The 17,751-nt window shown below is 41.0% G+C and overlaps 2 protein-coding genes across 10 annotated transcripts in view; both read right to left on the bottom strand.

Annotated features, from left to right (window-relative positions):
- Window positions 1-387: 387 nt before the first annotated feature.
- On the bottom strand, window positions 388-2,391 carry dap1b (death associated protein 1b). 2 transcript variants are annotated; one of them, XM_063498451.1, is made up of 4 exons: window positions 2,261-2,391; window positions 1,254-1,350; window positions 1,036-1,102; window positions 388-920 (listed from the first exon to the last, which is right to left on the bottom strand). In XM_063498451.1, exons 1-4 carry the CDS (start codon window positions 2,328-2,330, stop codon window positions 804-806), a joined length of 351 nt encoding a protein of 116 aa, XP_063354521.1. In that variant the 5' UTR covers window positions 2,331-2,391; the 3' UTR covers window positions 388-803. The 2 variants fall into 2 exon arrangements, with proteins under 2 accessions (XP_063354521.1, XP_063354522.1); XM_063498452.1 differs by having other exon boundaries at window positions 1,036-1,099.
- A 5,336-nt stretch (window positions 2,392-7,727) lies between these two features.
- The window catches only part of LOC134644297 (plakophilin-4-like), an 85,800-nt gene continuing 75,776 nt past the window's right edge, over window positions 7,728-17,751 (bottom strand). For all 8 annotated transcript variants that reach the window (XM_063497196.1, XM_063497197.1, XM_063497199.1 and 5 more), the window contains 11 exons: window positions 17,020-17,203; window positions 16,105-16,222; window positions 14,915-15,106; window positions 14,574-14,747; window positions 14,230-14,380; window positions 12,954-13,146; window positions 12,413-12,497; window positions 11,887-12,004; window positions 11,635-11,775; window positions 10,788-10,852; window positions 7,728-8,805 (listed from right to left, as the gene is read on the bottom strand). In XM_063497196.1, the coding sequence (XP_063353266.1) occupies window positions 8,566-8,805; window positions 10,788-10,852; window positions 11,635-11,775; window positions 11,887-12,004; window positions 12,413-12,497; window positions 12,954-13,146; window positions 14,230-14,380; window positions 14,574-14,747; window positions 14,915-15,106; window positions 16,105-16,222; window positions 17,020-17,203 (1,661 nt within the window). In that variant the 3' untranslated portion in view covers window positions 7,728-8,565. The remainder of the gene's footprint in view (window positions 8,806-10,787; window positions 10,853-11,634; window positions 11,776-11,886; window positions 12,005-12,412; window positions 12,498-12,953; window positions 13,147-14,229; window positions 14,381-14,573; window positions 14,748-14,914; window positions 15,107-16,104; window positions 16,223-17,019; window positions 17,204-17,751) is intronic.

Here is a 17,751-nt window from a genome sequence, read left to right as displayed (position 1 = left end):
TTTTATGGAAGAGTTTTCTTTTTTCCTTTCATCCATCTCACTGTTTAACTATGACTCACTGCACACACATACTGGGATAATTAAAATAGTTTGGCTACACAGAGGGTGGACTTGCTGGAACATTACGATATCACGGTTCAGTCACTATATGAAAGACGCCAGATGGATAGAAGTAAGCATATATTATAAGTAAATAGTAAGTAAATAATTATAAATAAGCATATATATTGCATAGATGCACACAGCTTAGAGATTGACTTGTGAAATCCATGACCAGACAGTCTGGTTTATTAAAGTTATACATGGCCATTTGCTGCCCCCTTGTGGCCATTTTAGAGTGTATGAACAGAAAACAGTTCCAAGAAATAAACAGACATAACACAGTGATGGCTTGCAGTCCCCCCTTTTTTTAATAAATCTAATACAATTGCCATGCAATACAAAGTGAAGATTCCCCTTAAAAGCACCCTCATATAACTCAGTAACTTAACCCCTCCCTTCAAACATACTCATACCCACCAAATGCTTTTGTTTTCCAATCAGATGACAAATACAAATATAGAATTCTATTATAATGCCAGAAAAGATGCATTAAGTGCTGGTTTATAGTATTCACATACAAGCATGGCCCCAAAGAGCTTTTTTTTTTTCTTCCTTTTAAGTAAACAAAGCTTGAAAGCTTTCACTCCATTAACACTTTACAGGCAACCTGTCAGTCTCAGTCTCCTCACGTGTCTAACACTTCACATTGGTGTTTAACGGCTGACTTAACATGGTTCCCTCTAGGGCATGCCCGAAAAAGTTCAATACTTCCTCGGCTGCTGGATGAAAACGATCCGAGGGGAGTGCGACTTCTCCACCGCGGGGCGCACCTTACTGTGCCTCACGCTCACAGGTGTTTCTGGGAAGTCGTGGCTCAGCTGCAAAACATCAGGAAGGAGGTTTATTATCCACAATACTTTGAAGCACTGCAACTAACCCAGCTGGCTCGTAAAGGAATTAACTCGCTTTTTTAAGAGTTAATGCTTTGTTTACCTTGTCGAGGGTTCCTGTTAGAAGTATGCCAACTTGTTGCATCCTGTTGGGGGTGGCAAGGGACCTGCTGCACAGGTTTTAAAACAGAGTTATACTCAGCTTTAAAGCAAAGTTAGTGACCTATATGATCGAAATGCTGCTGGGCATTCTTACACACTAATGTTTGAAGCTATATTTGTTTTCAGCTCCAGCACATTTACTGCAAAGTGTGAGCATACCTGATTTTATCAGACTTCTTGGTGTCCTTTTCTGGAGTTGCATGGGTGGCATTCTCTTCCATGCCTTTCTTGGCCACCCGTTTACCCCCGGCCTTTACTAGTGATGCAAAAGAGGAAAGAAACAAAAAACAATCTGTGTCAAAGCAGTGTTTTACAGCGCATTTCATGCAACTGAGACAGAGGAGTGGAACGTGAAAACCACAAAGGTTTTCAACTCTTTTCTCCCACCTTGTGCACTTGCAGTTCAAGCTTATGAACACTAGCATTCATTCAAAAACCTGTAGTCACTTCCCTGTCCGCTTCATCGTGCAGAGGTGACCTATAGTCCTAAAAACTATCAAACACTCTGTACTTTCTTAAAACCTGGACACATGATAGTTTCTGCAGTCTGTCCCTCATAATAATGAAATAAAATTAATGTGCCAGAAACTGCACAAATAAAACTTTTTTGTGGACATCAGAATGTCAAATACCATGTTTAACTTTGGGACCTTACAATACTAATTCAAAATTTAAACATGGCGTCCAAAAAAAAAACCAAACCCCAAAACATATATTATAATGGTGCAAAAGTTCGTACAAAGTATCACAATATTTTGCTTGTCAGATCGTCTTCGTAAACAGATGAGTGACACCGCTTCAAGCTGCAGCTGTTAATGCAAAGTTAACTACTGTTCCGCAGCTTTGCACGAAAAGCGGTGCACCTAACAGGCCTCCCTTCAAACAAAAGCATGCCGATGACGCTTCTTGCACTTTAGTACTCCAATGCCACAGCAGCCAGTCAGCTCCAGCTATCGCACTTTTGCATACTGCGTGTCAAATTATCGGCAAAAGTTACGTTACTTTGGTGGAAAAAACATAATGCAGCGGGGTCGACTCGCTCTGAACAACTCTGTAACTGGGTCAAGGAATGGAAAAAAACAACAACAACAACTCTCAAGCTTTAATAAAGTTTTAAAAGATACATAAATAAAAGAGCAGGCAGCTATCAGAGAGATACGGCTTACCTGCCGGAGGGTGGCCAGCTTTCAGCTGAGGAGCCTCCTTCGCTCCAGATTTGGGGAGTTGTTGCACCATTTCTTGAAAACTTTCCGCAGTGAAAGCACCAAACTGTCCTCGACGCCCACTCCGCTGTTTTTATTCTCTACAACAGAGATGACGTCCCGCGAGGCTACAGGAAGTTTGCGGCCAGCGAAACGCCTCTTTGTTTTCTTTTTTTCACCTTCTTTTTTCTTTTTCTCTACCCGCTGATAGTTTACCGAGAAAATGAAACCGTACACTAACTGTTTGCGGTTTGCAGCACGATTTAGCTGCAGCTGATTTATGTTACTGTTATTTGATCTTATTTTGAAAATCTTTTCACAAAACTCCAAGATTGGCAACAAATCGAGTTTTAACTACACTTAAACTATTTCCAGGTATGACAGCCCACAGACACAACCCCACAGAGGAAGTTTTCAGTTGCACGAAATGAAGAAGAAAATAACACTGTGTCATTTTTAAGGCAGATATTTTTTCATCACATTAGACTCTTTTATCCAGCATGAGGATCCAAAGTAAACAGCGACAGTGCCACCATGTTTAAAGCTGAAGCACAGAAAGGACTGTCAGATCTTTGCATGTGTATCTAACTGAGTTCAGTTGTGGAGGGGAGATGAGACTTGAAAGTTTATTGTTGACACACTAATGTTTCTTTATGTTTAATGGAGAAGGTAAGACTGACTAGAGGTAAGGTGTGTCATCCCAACAAGCAGAAAAATGACAGAAACACACTGGAAAGTATACCTGATTGGATATTAAATACACATGTTAGAGCACATAGTTACCTGCACAGTGTATTGAGCTGAGCCATTGTCCATTGTAATGTCTGCTGTGATACACGTCACAGGTTACAGGTAATACAGATCAGTCTAACCATAACCTGAATGATCTGTGCCTTTAATGCCAGGTTCTTCGAATCTGTGACTTTGCTAAGTTCTGTGAGTGTACAGCAGTTTCCTTGAATATACAGGTTTGAAGCTTCACAGCTTGCATATGCATGAACTATGGGGGCATTAATGCTGAAAAATGCATGTGTTGTTGCCTTCCCAGCCTTCCCGGTTATGCACAAGCTGCAGGCTAACTGTCAGCTGGCTTGTGTTAATTTAACTGAAATGTTGGTAATGTGCAGCACAGTGCCAAGCTGCTTGAAACGCGTGGGCCTTAAGGTGGACCAGCTTTGTTTTGTTCTGAAAGAAAAAAAAAAAAAAAGTTCGAGATTTCATTATTTTTCAGTTTTAGTATATTTTCTTGCTTATATTTTGTGCATAGAAAAGGGTGTCCTAACACATTTTTCTTACCAATTACAATGAGACTGTTTATTGCAGTTCTGCTGCATGTTTTATTTTTTGCCATCTAAATATCACAAAGGTTGCTGCTGTGTTGGTAAATGTAAGTTATATTTATAGCTGTTGTTTTGTTTCTTAACTCCTACCTTTATTCTGTGTGCCAAAAGGCTCCAGAAGAAGGAAAAGCGGCTGATGTGCTTAGTTTCCTTTTCCTGTTTGTGCAGTTGGCAAGCTGCAGTTTATTGTATTTTAACTTGAATCTTCTTTAGTTTTAGTTTAATTAGAACGGTGGCTGCGCTTTTGGTCGGGTCTGGCTTTTTCTTCCTTTCTTGACAGTATTGTTTCTTGTTTGTTTTCAAAGTGGTTTATTGGTGCATAAAATAAAGTCTAAATACTAAAAAATAAACAAAACAAACTCACAGGCACAACTGGAAAAACATAATTCTTCCTCATCCCAGCTGAACCCCATCGCAGTTATAGTATTACTGTACCTTTTAGTTATCAGAACCTTCACTGTAGATGAAACAAGGAAAACAATAAAGTAGATCATATCAAGAAGCACAAAAACAACTAAATCAGTTCCAGTAGTTAAGTATACAACATACCAAGAATAAAATGCATGTACTATCAGTGTTGGGAAGGTTACTTTTAAAATGTATTCCACTACAGATTACAGAATACATGCCCCAAAATGTATTTTGTAACGTATTCCGTTACGTTACTCAATGAGAGTAACGTATTCTGAATACTTTGGATTACTTAATATATTATCATGCTGTTTACAACTACATGAATGTGATTTATTACTATTACTGAAGGTCCGCGGCTCCGAACCGTAGTAAAGGGACCTCTGGCTAATACGTAGGGTTCCGTGTTGGGCTCATAGCCGAAAAATAGCTTTACTTTGTTGTCTGGGTCAAGTTTGCTAGCAAGAGACAGAGAGAGGCGTTGAAAGGCTGCTCCAACGGAACTTATTGTTTCGGAGGAAAACACGAACACGGTGTACAGTCGAGTCTTGATAACGTACTTACAATTGGGCTCGTCAGGCATTCTTCTTGGCTGCAGTGGTTATTATTATATTTACATGCTTCCAGCTCCCGTTTCTGCTCGATGGCAACTCGTACTTTTCCACTCTCCTTTTTCTCCCTCCTCGCGCTCACAGACACATAACGGGTCCATTCTCCCTGCAGCCCATGAGGCTACATTCTTTAGGGCTATGCCTGTAGCATTCTGCCTATTAGCTTAGCACAACAACAACAGCAAAAAGGCGCTCTCTCACCCTGGAAACACACAGTCACAGAGAGAGCGTCACCCTGTAACCATGGCAACCGTAACGCTGCCGCCTGGAACAACAGAACGTAGCTGTCAAACAAAACCCAAACAGTCCTGACCTGCGACAATATGAAACAGGAAAATACCGCCGTGTAATCCCTTTATTTCAACAAAGTAACTGTATTCTAAATACCACCTTTTTAAACGGTAACTGTAACGGAATACAGTTACTCATATTTTGTATTTTAAATACGTAACGGCGGTACATGTATTCCGTTACTCCCCAACACTGTGTACTATGTAGTGCAAAACGGCAATATCAATGCAATTCATTCTTAAAAAATAATTGTCATATAACATCACATTTCTTAGCACACTTTCTTGCATAAAGCAAAGTTTCTCTAAATAATATATAAGTGTATTAATAAGACTGGAGGTAATTTTCCTTTTGTTTAGGAAGTCATTTCGCTAAAAGATCGAAAAACTCTCATATTTAATTTGCCTGGCAGCTAGCATGTAAGCGCTATCTTGGGGGAGGTCTCTCATTATTGCACTTAATAGTTTTATGGATATTTCTGCAGTGTATGAAACTTAAATATTGTTTTAGACTAATGTAAACATCTGGCTGGCTTGTTTGTTGGCTGATGATGTGACTTGTCACTTATGGGTTCAACATGTAGTCCTAAACCTATTTAGCCTCCTAAGCAGTGTATGCTATATAAGTAGTTCTCTAAACTTAAGCTGGTTCTTCAAGTCTTCCTCCCAGTCAGAAGATCCAAAATGAGTTTAAAAAGGAATAAAGTATCCCGAGAGACCCGAGATTAAGTTTCCGAGTGGAATTCAAAAGAGAGTTTAGGGAAATTAGTGCTTTAGCATTACTCCATCAATCGATATGAAAGTATAATAAGGTTGTTGGGTTTTTTTGCAACACATCAGACTCTGGATCTGCATTTATTGTTATAAAAAGCTGACTTCTTAATTAGATATAGATCAATATAGATCAAGACTGAGTGAAAAGTGTTCATATGAACTGTATTCAGATCTTTAAATAATGCTTCACAATGATATTTGGACCTGGATATAGGCTGAGATCGGGTGGGGAGTTTAAGCAGATCAGATTAGTTCTCCATCTCTAGGGGCTGTGCCATGAAATCCCTGCCAATAATGCTCACATGATATTAGCAGCTTTTTAAAAAGGTCCTTAAAGTTATGGGAGACAGTCCTGGCTCGTAGCTGTGCTCTTACATGCATTTAAAAGTAGATTGAGCGTTGACTTCACCTGTATTCATTTTTCCTCCTGATAAATTCAGTAAGCTCTAACACTCTGAATTTTGTTTCAGAAGAAACTGCAGTGAGGGGAAAAATGGGTGTATGAAGTCATATGTGACCCAGATTATTAGGTACTTTAATTTGTGTGCACTTACTTTGAGGGGTAATTAATTAAATGAAATCAGTGGCTGGGATAATCTCACTGCTTTGTAAATTTCGCAATATTTTGGCAAAGCAGTTTAGCAGACTAAGGCTCCTGGGACTATGCCGGGAAAACTGGATGCAAGTGTCTTTTGTAGGCCAAAGCCAATTAATGGTCGGTATAAACGTATGTATTCCCTTAATGCCAGCTTTACTATAAGCAGCACAGTCCATAGAGTTGCAACTACTTAAGCAAGAAAAAGGCCCGTCTCATGTGGAAGTGTAGCTGATTTCTGAAAGTGGAGGCTGGTGGGGAAGAGGAATATGAGTAAAAATCAAATTCTTTGATGATCTGAAAAAGAGAGATAACCCCACTCCAACCCATCAAATACCTTCTGGGCATGAAACAACATTAATTATGAGATCTAAAGGATATTAAATTGCTTTTGTATGCAAATAAAAAAAAAGATGAATATAGATGAACTTGAACATCTTAGTTTGTCTACAAGTATATAAAGCTATTCAGTCTGGTGATTATAACACGCTGTGTTGGTGTTGTTCTTTTAAAAAACTTTGAGTTTACCAAACTTTCAGCAGTGTGTTTATTCAAATCATTTTAGGCCTAAAGATCTCAAACTTGGGCAACTGTATTTCATCTTTTAAAGTAAGCTTAAGTAGTACTGGCCCCGATCCACAGGAAGTTGAACCCTGCCAGTATTCCAGCTCCATATTTTTATTTTTTTACTATTGACCTCTACTCGAGTAGTTTTCAATGAGTCACAATTCAAAAATAATTCTTAATGTTCTCATATTGAGGCTCGGTGCCTTGGAAAATGTTATTTACATCGAGTTAACGAGACGATTAGTTCATCCCAATCCATTTTTTTTTAAAAATAATGTATATTGGATGGGAAGGAGTACATGTCTCTAATATTGTCAGGTTTTTACTTATATTTTACACTGATACATACAGCACATTTTAATTTCCTGACACAGTGAATAATTGCTGCTATCCTCCTGTCACAAATCATCCCTGACACTCGTCACCATTTTGCAGAGTTTGTAGCCTGACAGAAAATCATCCTGGAATCTTTCATCTTAAATACATTTACACCACATGTCGCTCATATTCAGCATCGATATTTGAAAAACATTTTAAAACAAGGTTTTTTTCTCCATCCCAAGAGCACGGTTTGTCAGCCGAGGTGTAAGCACAGAGTCCGTTACTGATCAGTGTTGGTTGCTGTGCTCCAAGGTGCCACACGGCCTTTATAAAACACAGGTGGTTTAAGGCTCGCTACTCATGTCTGTGTAAATACATAAAATATGCTTCCCAGGCAGGATAGAGGATATTACAACCAGAGCAGAAATGGTTTGATCTCCTTTGGATCTCTTCATTCACTCTCTTTGCACACGTGGACAAAATGTCAGTAAACTGGAGATGCAAAGAAACTCACACACACGGTTTAAAAAACAAAACTTGACCTTTTATTACGTTGTCGTTGTTGTGTTATGATGCCATCTTCGTCCACATATTTCTTTGTATATTTATATATCTTTAGAGACCTAACATGGCACAAGTTTCTTTTTGTTTTTTTGTTTTTTCCAACCAGTGCTGTTGAGTGTAAACCAGGTAACATGTTTTTTTCTGTATTTACAATAAAACAAAAAATGTACAAGACTCCATGGCATTACACAGTTTCAACATTAAGTACAGATATAATTTGATCCCTCTGTACAAGCTAACATCATTAGTTAACTATTTTTCCATTTGATTATTTTTTTATTTTATTTTTTTTTAATTCATTTTTTAAACAGATATGAGTTCATGATCCATTTTGGCTTCGGCACATACATATTCCTCCAGTCTCGACTCTTACCGCGGACCTTCGTTTACATGACTCACACCTTTCACCATGCTATCACAGCTAAGAGTTTCAAAAAGAAAAATTAACCTAACATCTAGACAGATTAGGACGCATGTCTCCTCACTGTAGTGTCCAATATCTGCTCTCAACAGACTCACAGCATGATTCCATCTTTCTCATCTAAATAAAAAAATAATTAGAAAAAAAAAGACATTCCTTGATTTCCTTCTTTGGCTCACATCCCATCTTTCCATCTGTTATCACTCAGTTGAACTCTCCTCCATACACACACATCCACAAAACAAACATGTATGAAGCCAAGTTCATGAAAAAAAAAAAGTTTGTCATTTCCTGTGTGTTCCTCGCCTCTGCTGCAGGGTGAAGACGCACCCCAGTTACAACCCGAAGTGATGGTGAAACGGTAGCACCCTTGACCTATACCCAGGAGTCTGGAGAGCCGGGGTACTGCTCTGCCCTGAACGAAGGCGTCCGTGTGGTAGCGTAATAGTCCACGTAGTTACAGGTGGATTTCAGTCCATGAGGCTGGGAGCTGAAGGTGGGAGGGTAAGTGATGACCTCCTCCAAATACGAGTCGTCGTAGCCGTGTGGATGCTGCAGGTACATTCTGTATGTATCGTAGTTTCTCCTGCTCGGCTCATCTGTATAATACAGAGGCTGCAAGGAACGAGAGGCAAGTATCAAGAGTCAGTTCTGAAAACTTGAGTTTTACAGCAGTCGTTACGTTAAAGATTCAAACTTAAACTCAAAAGAAAATAAAGGTAGCAAATTAAGCCTTTGCTGTCCCCTTTCCCCTGCCAGCATGTAAAGTAAATTAAATTAGCTCCACTTTAGCCAATTACATCCCAACGCTTTGTGAAATGTAATGCATAATTATTATTAAAATGTCCAATCATTTCACATGCAACATTTACAGGAGGTCATTTCTCTGCACCACAAGTTTTCAAAAATCCTTTAACCTTTATTTAATTAGGCAGTTTTCACTGATGTTTGCAGCCTTGGCCGTGCAGGACTTATTTCAAAGTATTATTCGGATTTCATTATAAGTTTTAATGATAGTTCTCGTGTAGCTTCATTTAAGTAAACAAACTTTATTTATCTTCATATTGTACTGCTGCTTATACTTTCAGGAACACTTACACCTCACTATAAATATAACCACACTACACGGAAACATTTTGGGAAAATCTTAATTGCAAATCTCCACCTAGATGATTAGAAATCCACCTACAAGCACCTCTAAACGTTAGCTTCTCAGCTTTAAAGAGTAAACTGACAATTTAAACAAAATGTTGAGCACAGTGGCTCAGAAGACGCTGCCCAGAGACAAAACTGCAAAACAAATGTGCTGTTACACTGATTCATGTCCTCAGTAAAGGATCGCAACAATTTTTGTGAGTGTGTGCAAATTACAGCCTCTCTTTCCTGTTCTTAGCTGCGTCACCTTTCTTCCCCATTCGGATTCATCTTGACCTCGCCTACAAGCCCACAAGCCTAAATGCACCGAGTTGTTGCCATGTGATTGGCTGATTAGCCATTTGTGTTAACGAGGAGTTGAACAGGTGCACCTAATCAAGCGGACAGTGACTGTCAAAACAACAGCTCAGGGGGGCAGACTTGCTTCTAGAAGCCTCGGCAAGAGAGAAAATAAGATATAAAAAAAAGTTAACTATGCCTTTAAGTACATAACGCTTGTTCATCCTGTTAAAACACAAAAAATATCTCAAATCAATCTTCTGTATGGTGGTAACAAATTGAAACGGCATAAACAAACATCTCAGCAGATTCAGGACAAACGCTCTTTAGTGTGGCTGGAGATTTTTCAAACAATAGGCTAATCAATTATCTTCTCGCCTGCACGTCTCTGCCCACTAATGCAAAAAAACAGCTTCAAGGTAAATGTTAGAAATCCGACAAAATGGATGGGATTTATGAATGTCTGAAATGAATAATGACCGTCTTTAGCCAGAAATGTGAAGCAATGAAGGACATAAGAGAACTCTGTCTTTGTGCACCATCTCCTCCCTCCTGCCTCCTCCTCTCTGTGCCTGTTATCTGAATGGGCACACATGGATGTGTCCAACAGAGACAAGTGCCTGAGACGTACCCAGACCATCCCAATCCCAGCAGTCACATTCAATCTCACTCAAACAATAGCTGATGTGCTGGGTCATTCGCAGCATTGTCATTCATCCGGGGTGGAATACGTGTCAGTCTCTTTGTATTAGTCAAGCGGGTTAGAAGGGTTGGTCGTGCTTATACAGTGCAGCGGAGGGATCTCAGACATGTGCCTTGTGCCAGCTTATATCACCAAACACTATTAAGGCTAGTATCATATTTTTTTTAATTTTTTTAGTTTGATTAATTAATCATTTGTTGCGTACATTGCAATATTATGTACTGTAAACTACTCTATCACACTGAAAAAAAAACCCCAAACACTACAAAAATAACTGTAGAAATAGTCTGCACAACTAAACAAAGCTAACAGGCAAACAGAGAAATAAACAATCTCTGCATATACACACCAAAACAACCTCTACCTCAGTAGGGCCACATCAGAGCAGGCATACGAGACAAGATGAGAAGGGGAGGCTGTGAAGTGTAACCAGACATTTGTGCAGAATTACTGTATTCACCTGTGTTCTTCGGGGCTCCTCTGTTGTGGGTGATGAGTAGTAATACGGAGACGGCTTTCCAGACCCTGGAAAGAAAAAAATAAATAAAGTGAGTGTTGCCTTAGATGGATTAGTGGAACTTGAAGCCAACACACTTCATATCAGTGAAAAAAGTCAGCACATCCCTGAAGGGCAAATGTCTGTATTTTGATAGTAGAGGATCAAGAAGTGGCGCGCTACGCTGGAGAGAAATAACACCAAATAATAGACTTGGCCACTGCTGTTCTGTTGTTTATACAGCCCATGGGATGGGTATTTCCACTGGCACTTTATCCAACGGGTGGAATCCAGAAACTCAATTTCCACTTCCCTATGTAATAGATGAATTTTTGAGGCTGCAGGCTCATTTTGTTTACTCTGGCCTCCCCCCTGTTCCTAGCAACCAGAGTAGGCTGGTGAGAGCTCTTGTCTGGCTGTAGTATGCCTGGGTACCCACTCACTGGCCCTGTCTGCAAGCTGTGACTTGGTGATGCTAACAATGGCACCATTGTGGAGTGTCCACTCCTGGCTGGTTGGTCCACTTTAGTGCTGTGCAGACCAACTGCAGCACAAAAACAGCCCTGAAGCGGTCGGAATTCAACTGACTGTGATGGGGCTGGCAGGGGTTGGTGGAAATGATAAGAGAGGACCATCTTGGCAAGGAGAGGAGACTGGCCACAGAATTCGCTTGGAGCGTTACGAAGGATAAAACAGATAATGCCCCGCATAGCAGCAAGCGTGTAAGAGCACACAGTCTGGTGCAGATGGTGAGTGTGAGCCAAATTTAATTTTTAAGGAGCGTAACCCCGAGTGGCTTTCAGGTGTGTACCTGTATACTGTTTTTTATGAATACTGTTGTCTCCTTGGTAATTAGAAAATTGCATAGTTGACTGTCCTCTCTGATAATCTCTGATGGTGTCTCTATGCTCTCTGATGCCCAGCAGTGCAGGAGACGACGTGGCGCTGGCAGCTGCAAGGAAAAAAAGAAAACACGTTTCGTAACATTAAATTCCAGAGGTTTTCCGGTCTCACAGGCAGTGTCTATTTTGACTGGGCACGGAATAGAGTGAACTGAATGTACCAGGGTGGTTGACTGGAGACATCTGAATGTTGCTGGTGGGGAGGGTGGGCTGGGACTTGAACCTGTCTCGCTCAAGTGTGGACACTGGTGTGAGGAAATGGTTTTGATTCCATCCATCCTGTTAGGGTAGTGGGGAGAGGAAAACATTGATCCTCTGGATAAATATGCTGGATGTCAAAAGACTCTGTTACTACACATAAAAACTATATACATGATGTATCAAAAAGAACTATCTGATTTCAAAAGGATAGATATTTTTTAGCACATACGATACTCAAACTCATCCCATACTTTTGCAAGCATGTCTTGGGTCCTTGCAGCCACGGCTATTGTTACACTACCTGTCAGCAACCATGTGAAAGCCACAGATCCTTCTCTTCTTTCTACCTGGACATGTTTCAGTCATTACCAGTGAACGGCTTCAGAATTAAAACACTTTAAAATCAGATAATTCTTTTTGATATGCCGTGTATTTTTCACAGACATTAAACCGGACACCAGAAAGGACCAAACTCAATGTCATTACCTTTTTATAGATGGCACGTAGATCTCTGTACTGCCACAGTGTGTTCAGCACCTGAGCAGCTGCTTTAACCACCTTCATAGAGTACCTGGAGAAATAGTCAAAAGCCCAAATGGGTATTTTAGGGTATTCCTGAATGCCTTTAGCCTTACTTTAAAAACACACTGTAAATATTACAGGACATGATGTTTGAGGAAAGAGTTTGTCCTCAGTGTGTTTTACCCTGGAACATTACTGAATATATAGCAGGCTAGAAATAGCTGCTGTGCCATCATTCCACAGGGACATAAAACCTCAATGCATACAATGCCACCTTCCCTGTGGCTAAAACGTCTCCTTCTCCAAGCATCAAAGTGTTACTTAGGTGTGTGTGTTTGTATAAAACTCCAGCTGGTCAGTGCCCAAAACAGCCTTTTATCCCCATCCACGACTCTGGTGGGGTTTTTTCACCGTGTGCACAAGTTACAGTCGGGTGTGTATCAGTGTGTACACTGAGGAAAAAAAACAAAAAACTCTCAGACAAATACGAGCTTCTGTAGCGCACCTGTCTCCTCTGCCCTTGGTTATGTTGACCAGCTTCTCGATGCCGCCCGTGTCAGCGAGAGCCTTTGCATTCTCCATGTTTTTGCTGGTGACCTCGTGCAGGGTGCAACAGATGGCTGCCACGGTCTCGTCCGACAGCAGGGTGGTGTTCCCCCCAGGGAGACGGTTGACCAGGTCTCTCATCGCGTACTTCCCTAAGAGCGAGGAGGGGAGGTGAGACGTGCAGGAAATACACTGTGACACACTTACTGTACAGCATGTTTGTAGGCAGATGCTTATGCACGGAGAAGGGAGGGGAGTACCACTCATACAAGTTTGTTTCCCCCCCCCCCCCCTCCTCCATGTTACATAATGTAAATGTCTTCCACTGTGACCTAAACTACACCGTGTAGCTTCTATAATCGGGCTGATATTCATTTTGCTTAGCCTGCAGTGCTGTAGAAAGTTATCCTAAATGACATTGCATCAACGCAAGGGCACTGGCGTGTGTGCATCCTACTGTAAAGCAGCAGCAGCCTGGTAGAAAGAAAACCAAAAGAAAAGAAAAAAAAACCCTGCAGCATAAACTCACAACCACAAAACTGAAGGCACCTTAAATCAGAACCAACCCCCACCCCACCCTTCCTGCTACAGGCATCACCCCCGCTTTGTTGGAACTGTAACTCCTCATTAATTCCACAGAGAGCACATAAAAGCTTGTTTTTTTCCATTAAATGAGAATGTTTCATGAAAAACAAAAGGCTAGAGGGAGATTAAAAAAATAATAACCAATAGTTAAAATTGTCACAAAAGGCCCTTGTTCTGTAGTTGCCATTAATTAAAAAAACAAACTGAACTAACAAAAACCCCCACTGTTTAACAATTTGTTAAACAATTTGTCGGTTTGCACACTGTATAAATCACTGAGCCAGCTTAGATGGAAAATGTTTAAAATATTAATAAGTAGTGTTGTGTAGAGTCACGTTATTCAGCTAATTTCCTAAAGATCCTCTATATAATTTCTATGTACCTCCTTAAATAACAGAAAATAATGTGCTTGTAACATCCACACATTAGGTGGGTGTTTTATTCTGAGTATGGGCATGTATCCAAGCTAAATGCTTTAACAACATAGCCTCTGCCTAATTGGTACAACATGAGCAGAGGCTGGACTGTTAAATATGCTGAATCCGATAGGAAAAACAATAAGGCGGCTTTATGTTTGTTTTTAATATTATCCATCCAGACAGAGTCATTATGGTGTATAGTGTAAAATGTGTGACCGTGTGACTCCTGACCTATGAGCTCCTTGTTCCTGACATCCAGTGCCATGTTTCTCAGAGCAGTGGCAACTGAACACACCACCCTGTCGTTATCCATCCGAAGCAGCTCCACCAGGATGGGCAGTCCTTTCTCCTTTCGCACTGCTGCACGGATGTATGCTGCAAACTGTGCACACAGAAAGCAGTGAAACTTGAGAAGGGTCCACACCCTACTCAGGAAAATGTATGATTTAAGATGTGTGTTTTAGCACGTGTGAGTTCCAGAATGAAACTGGTGTCAGCTTTGATCGATGCAGACGTGCTGAGCTTTTAAGTTAAGTGATCAGTGAGTGTATATATAGTGAATATAGGTACTTTACCTTCCAGTTGCCAGCTGACAGGTTCTGAAGAGACCCGGCGGCTCCCTCCAGAGTTGCAGGATTGGAACTCTCAGCCAACAGAGTCAAGTAAGGCTTAACCACCGAAGGATGCCAAAGCATTTCTGCACCCTTGGGAGACTTGGAGAAGCCAGGGATGGGCCCCACACCATCCCACTGAATCAAAATATAAGTGTTTGTCAGGCTGTGGTACATAATGACTTTATTGCAACTTTTCTTTGCAACTCTGTGTGGTCTTCACTCATTTTCCAGTATACCATATATGATAATAGAAATATTTTGCCAAACGTCTTGCAATTTTAAAGATGCAGTCCCACACTCACTGTGTCTTCCTGAAGGCTGTTTTTCTTCTTCTTTTTCTTTCTGCCCCAACAGCTGGAATCCACCTCTTTACTGGGAGATTCTCTGGCCAGTAAGCCATCCACTTCCTGCCCCTCTATCAGTCTGGGTGCTGTCATCTCCAGCTCCAGACGATATGACAGGTTCCTTAGAGTGCAAATACAATTCTCCACAATCTGGCAGGTACAAGAAGAAAGGCAGTGGAACAGGTAGTTATAGTAGAGGCTCTTTTAATCACAATGACAAAGGCTACAACTCTGTGCAGCATGCTACAGTATCTGCAGCCAGTGTGTGGGACACAAACCTTTTATTCGCAGTAATACAATGATATCAATTAGATTTGGAACTCAAGGCAGACAAAATTCGTCAACCAGAGCACACAAATTTATTTTCACGCTGTTTGAGTTTTGTAATGGGTTTGCCTTACAGAATGACAATGAGCATGAATGATTGACACAGTTAAGGGTCGAGTTCCCAGAGTGGTGATCTTCACATTAGACATGGTCCACTTGACTTTTTATGGCTTTACAATTCACAGATGAATGAGCTTTTGCAATACCCAGTTGTATAAAAAAGGTTAAGGATATATAATGGCCATTCCAGCTCTATATCTTTAATTCTTGAACTCTCAGCATAACCCTTATTCATCTATACTGGGCCTTGGTGCGGCCCCTCAATTCCACCTCTGTCTGAAACAAGTCATTCTGCCTCCTCTGGCTTTCATGACTCCCTCGCTTATAGCCAACTTTTCTCTGACTGTCTTTCTCTCACATACAGTACAGACAGCCAGGACTGTGTCTCCCATTAAGTACATCTGCTCTTTATGACATCAAAGAGATCCAAGACTTGAAAAAGAGTGTGAAACAGAACATTTAAAGCATTCTGAAGCCTAAGCTTATGTGGTTCTAGCTATGGCCATTAGTAATATGAGCAACCACTGTTGCAGCCCGGTCAATCAGAATGTGAAAATATGAGTTGTGCTTTGGATGACAAAGCACATGAAACAGTTGCTTCTGGCAGCTGAGGGTCATTTAGGCACAAGGAAACAAATGATTCAATCAGGATGAGTAGGATTCTTCCCTCTTATCATGTGGCAGCATGTTCCCCCTCTTGGCTAAATGTATTTGTATGTGTGTGTGTGTGTGCATCAGTGGATGGGTGTCTTTATGCGTACCTTGCTGTCGAAGTCAGAGGTGTTTACACAGGCTTTGATGACATAGAGCAGTGAGTCAATCAGGCCCTCACAAGTGCGCATCTGTTTCCTGGCCTCCTCACCAGCTGAACTCAGGTTCCTTTGAAACACCATGCAGACACACACACACACACACACACACACACACACACACACACACACACACACACACACACACACACACACACACACACACACACACACACACACACACACATTTGATTTGGGGCTTTGCTCAACAAACAGATGAGCATATGCAAACACACAAAATGACAGCTGTGCACATGTGTGTGTGTGTGTCTCCCACTCGAATGTGTAATGTGGGCTTTGCAATCCCCATACACCATCCATAATGTATGAGAGGTGTGCATGTGTGTGGTCTGACTGAAGAAATTACAGTACTTTGCTGAGTAAATAAGGACCCAACGACCACACCTATGCATGTTTGAGTGCAGTGTTACACAAACAATCACCTCAACTAGCTGGCACCAATTAGAAGCTGTGCTCTACACACTGCACTGTTCTCAAAGGAAGAAGCCCCAGGAGAGAGGTTGCGAGTTTTCCAATAGTTTTGACTGTGATATTAAAGGAAATGGTGACGGCTTCAAAACGACAACAAGACAGAAAAATGTACCCGTTTAACTAAATCATGTTTAGTCATTAAACCCATATTTATGAAAAAAATGCACATCATCCTGATAATGTTCGCTAAATAAAAAGTGATTTACGAGCATATCTACAAATTACTTACATTTTTTATTTATATATTTGAGGCGGGTCACTTTATTATCATATTTTCTTCAAAAACACGCTATGAGCTCATCAGTCATTACATGCAATAGCATCAGATGTCCACAGTGGGGAGCTAGTGCCAAGTGTGATCATCAGGTGGTTTACCTCAGGCAGCCTGTGGTGTTCCTCAGCACCAGAGAGGAGTGAAACTTCAGCTTGTGCTCGTCATCGAAGGTGGAGCTGCTCCATCCAGAGTGAGGGATGATCACAGTGTTAGTCAGAGTTGTTAAGGCGTCCCGGATGATTGTCATCTTGACGGCGTCACACGACGACAGGTTCCACAGCACCCCTGAGGACATAGCCACACGCAAACACAAGCATTGAGAAGCAGGCGTGCAAACCTTCTGTTAAGTCAGCTGAGCTGTCATGTGTACTTAGGTTAACCTAGAGGGGGGGAAACAACTTTGGCTTTTAGTTCAGTGTGTGCGGACGTGTCCGACAACATGCAAACCGAGAACCTGAGTAAAGATATGACTATACCACGGCTCGAACATCAAGGCATCAGATATTCAAGTCAACTTTCATCTCTGCAACTATCCTTGGGGCAAAGATTATTTGCTTGAAATGAAAAATATAGTAAGAAGGATGGGGTGGGGCTCCATATGGCATCAGCTCAGTCATTTCAATTGAAATATAAATAATGTAGAAGTCTTTAGAAATTATGCCATCATTTCACTCAATTCAAATATACTTTTGGTAACCACTGATAATCATGCACAGTCGTGGCAGCTTTTGATGCTGCATCTGTCATGGATTAGCCAGCATGTAACATGTTCTTCTAATTAGGTGACTCTTGCTGCTAGGCTTATACTAAGACACAGCCTGACTGCTGTAGGG

Source organism: Pelmatolapia mariae, linkage group LG16_19, assembly GCF_036321145.2.
Source record: "Pelmatolapia mariae isolate MD_Pm_ZW linkage group LG16_19, Pm_UMD_F_2, whole genome shotgun sequence".
Lineage (NCBI taxonomy): Eukaryota > Metazoa > Chordata > Actinopteri > Cichliformes > Cichlidae > Pelmatolapia > Pelmatolapia mariae.
This window is presented reverse-complemented; position numbering and strand designations above follow the sequence as displayed.

Bases quoted from the DNA above. Each gene is read 5' to 3' on its own strand.
- dap1b (XM_063498451.1), bottom strand. From the start codon at position 2,330: ATGGTGCAACAACTCCCCAAATCTGGAGCGAAGGAGGCTCCTCAGCTG. The intron at 1,103-1,253 runs GTATGCTCACAC...AAACCTGTGCAG, and splicing joins AAGAAGTCTGATAAAATCAG to CAGGTCCCTTGCCACCCCCA. The intron at 921-1,035 runs GTAAACAAAGCA...GATGTTTTGCAG, and splicing joins TAACAGGAACCCTCGACAAG to CTGAGCCACGACTTCCCAGA.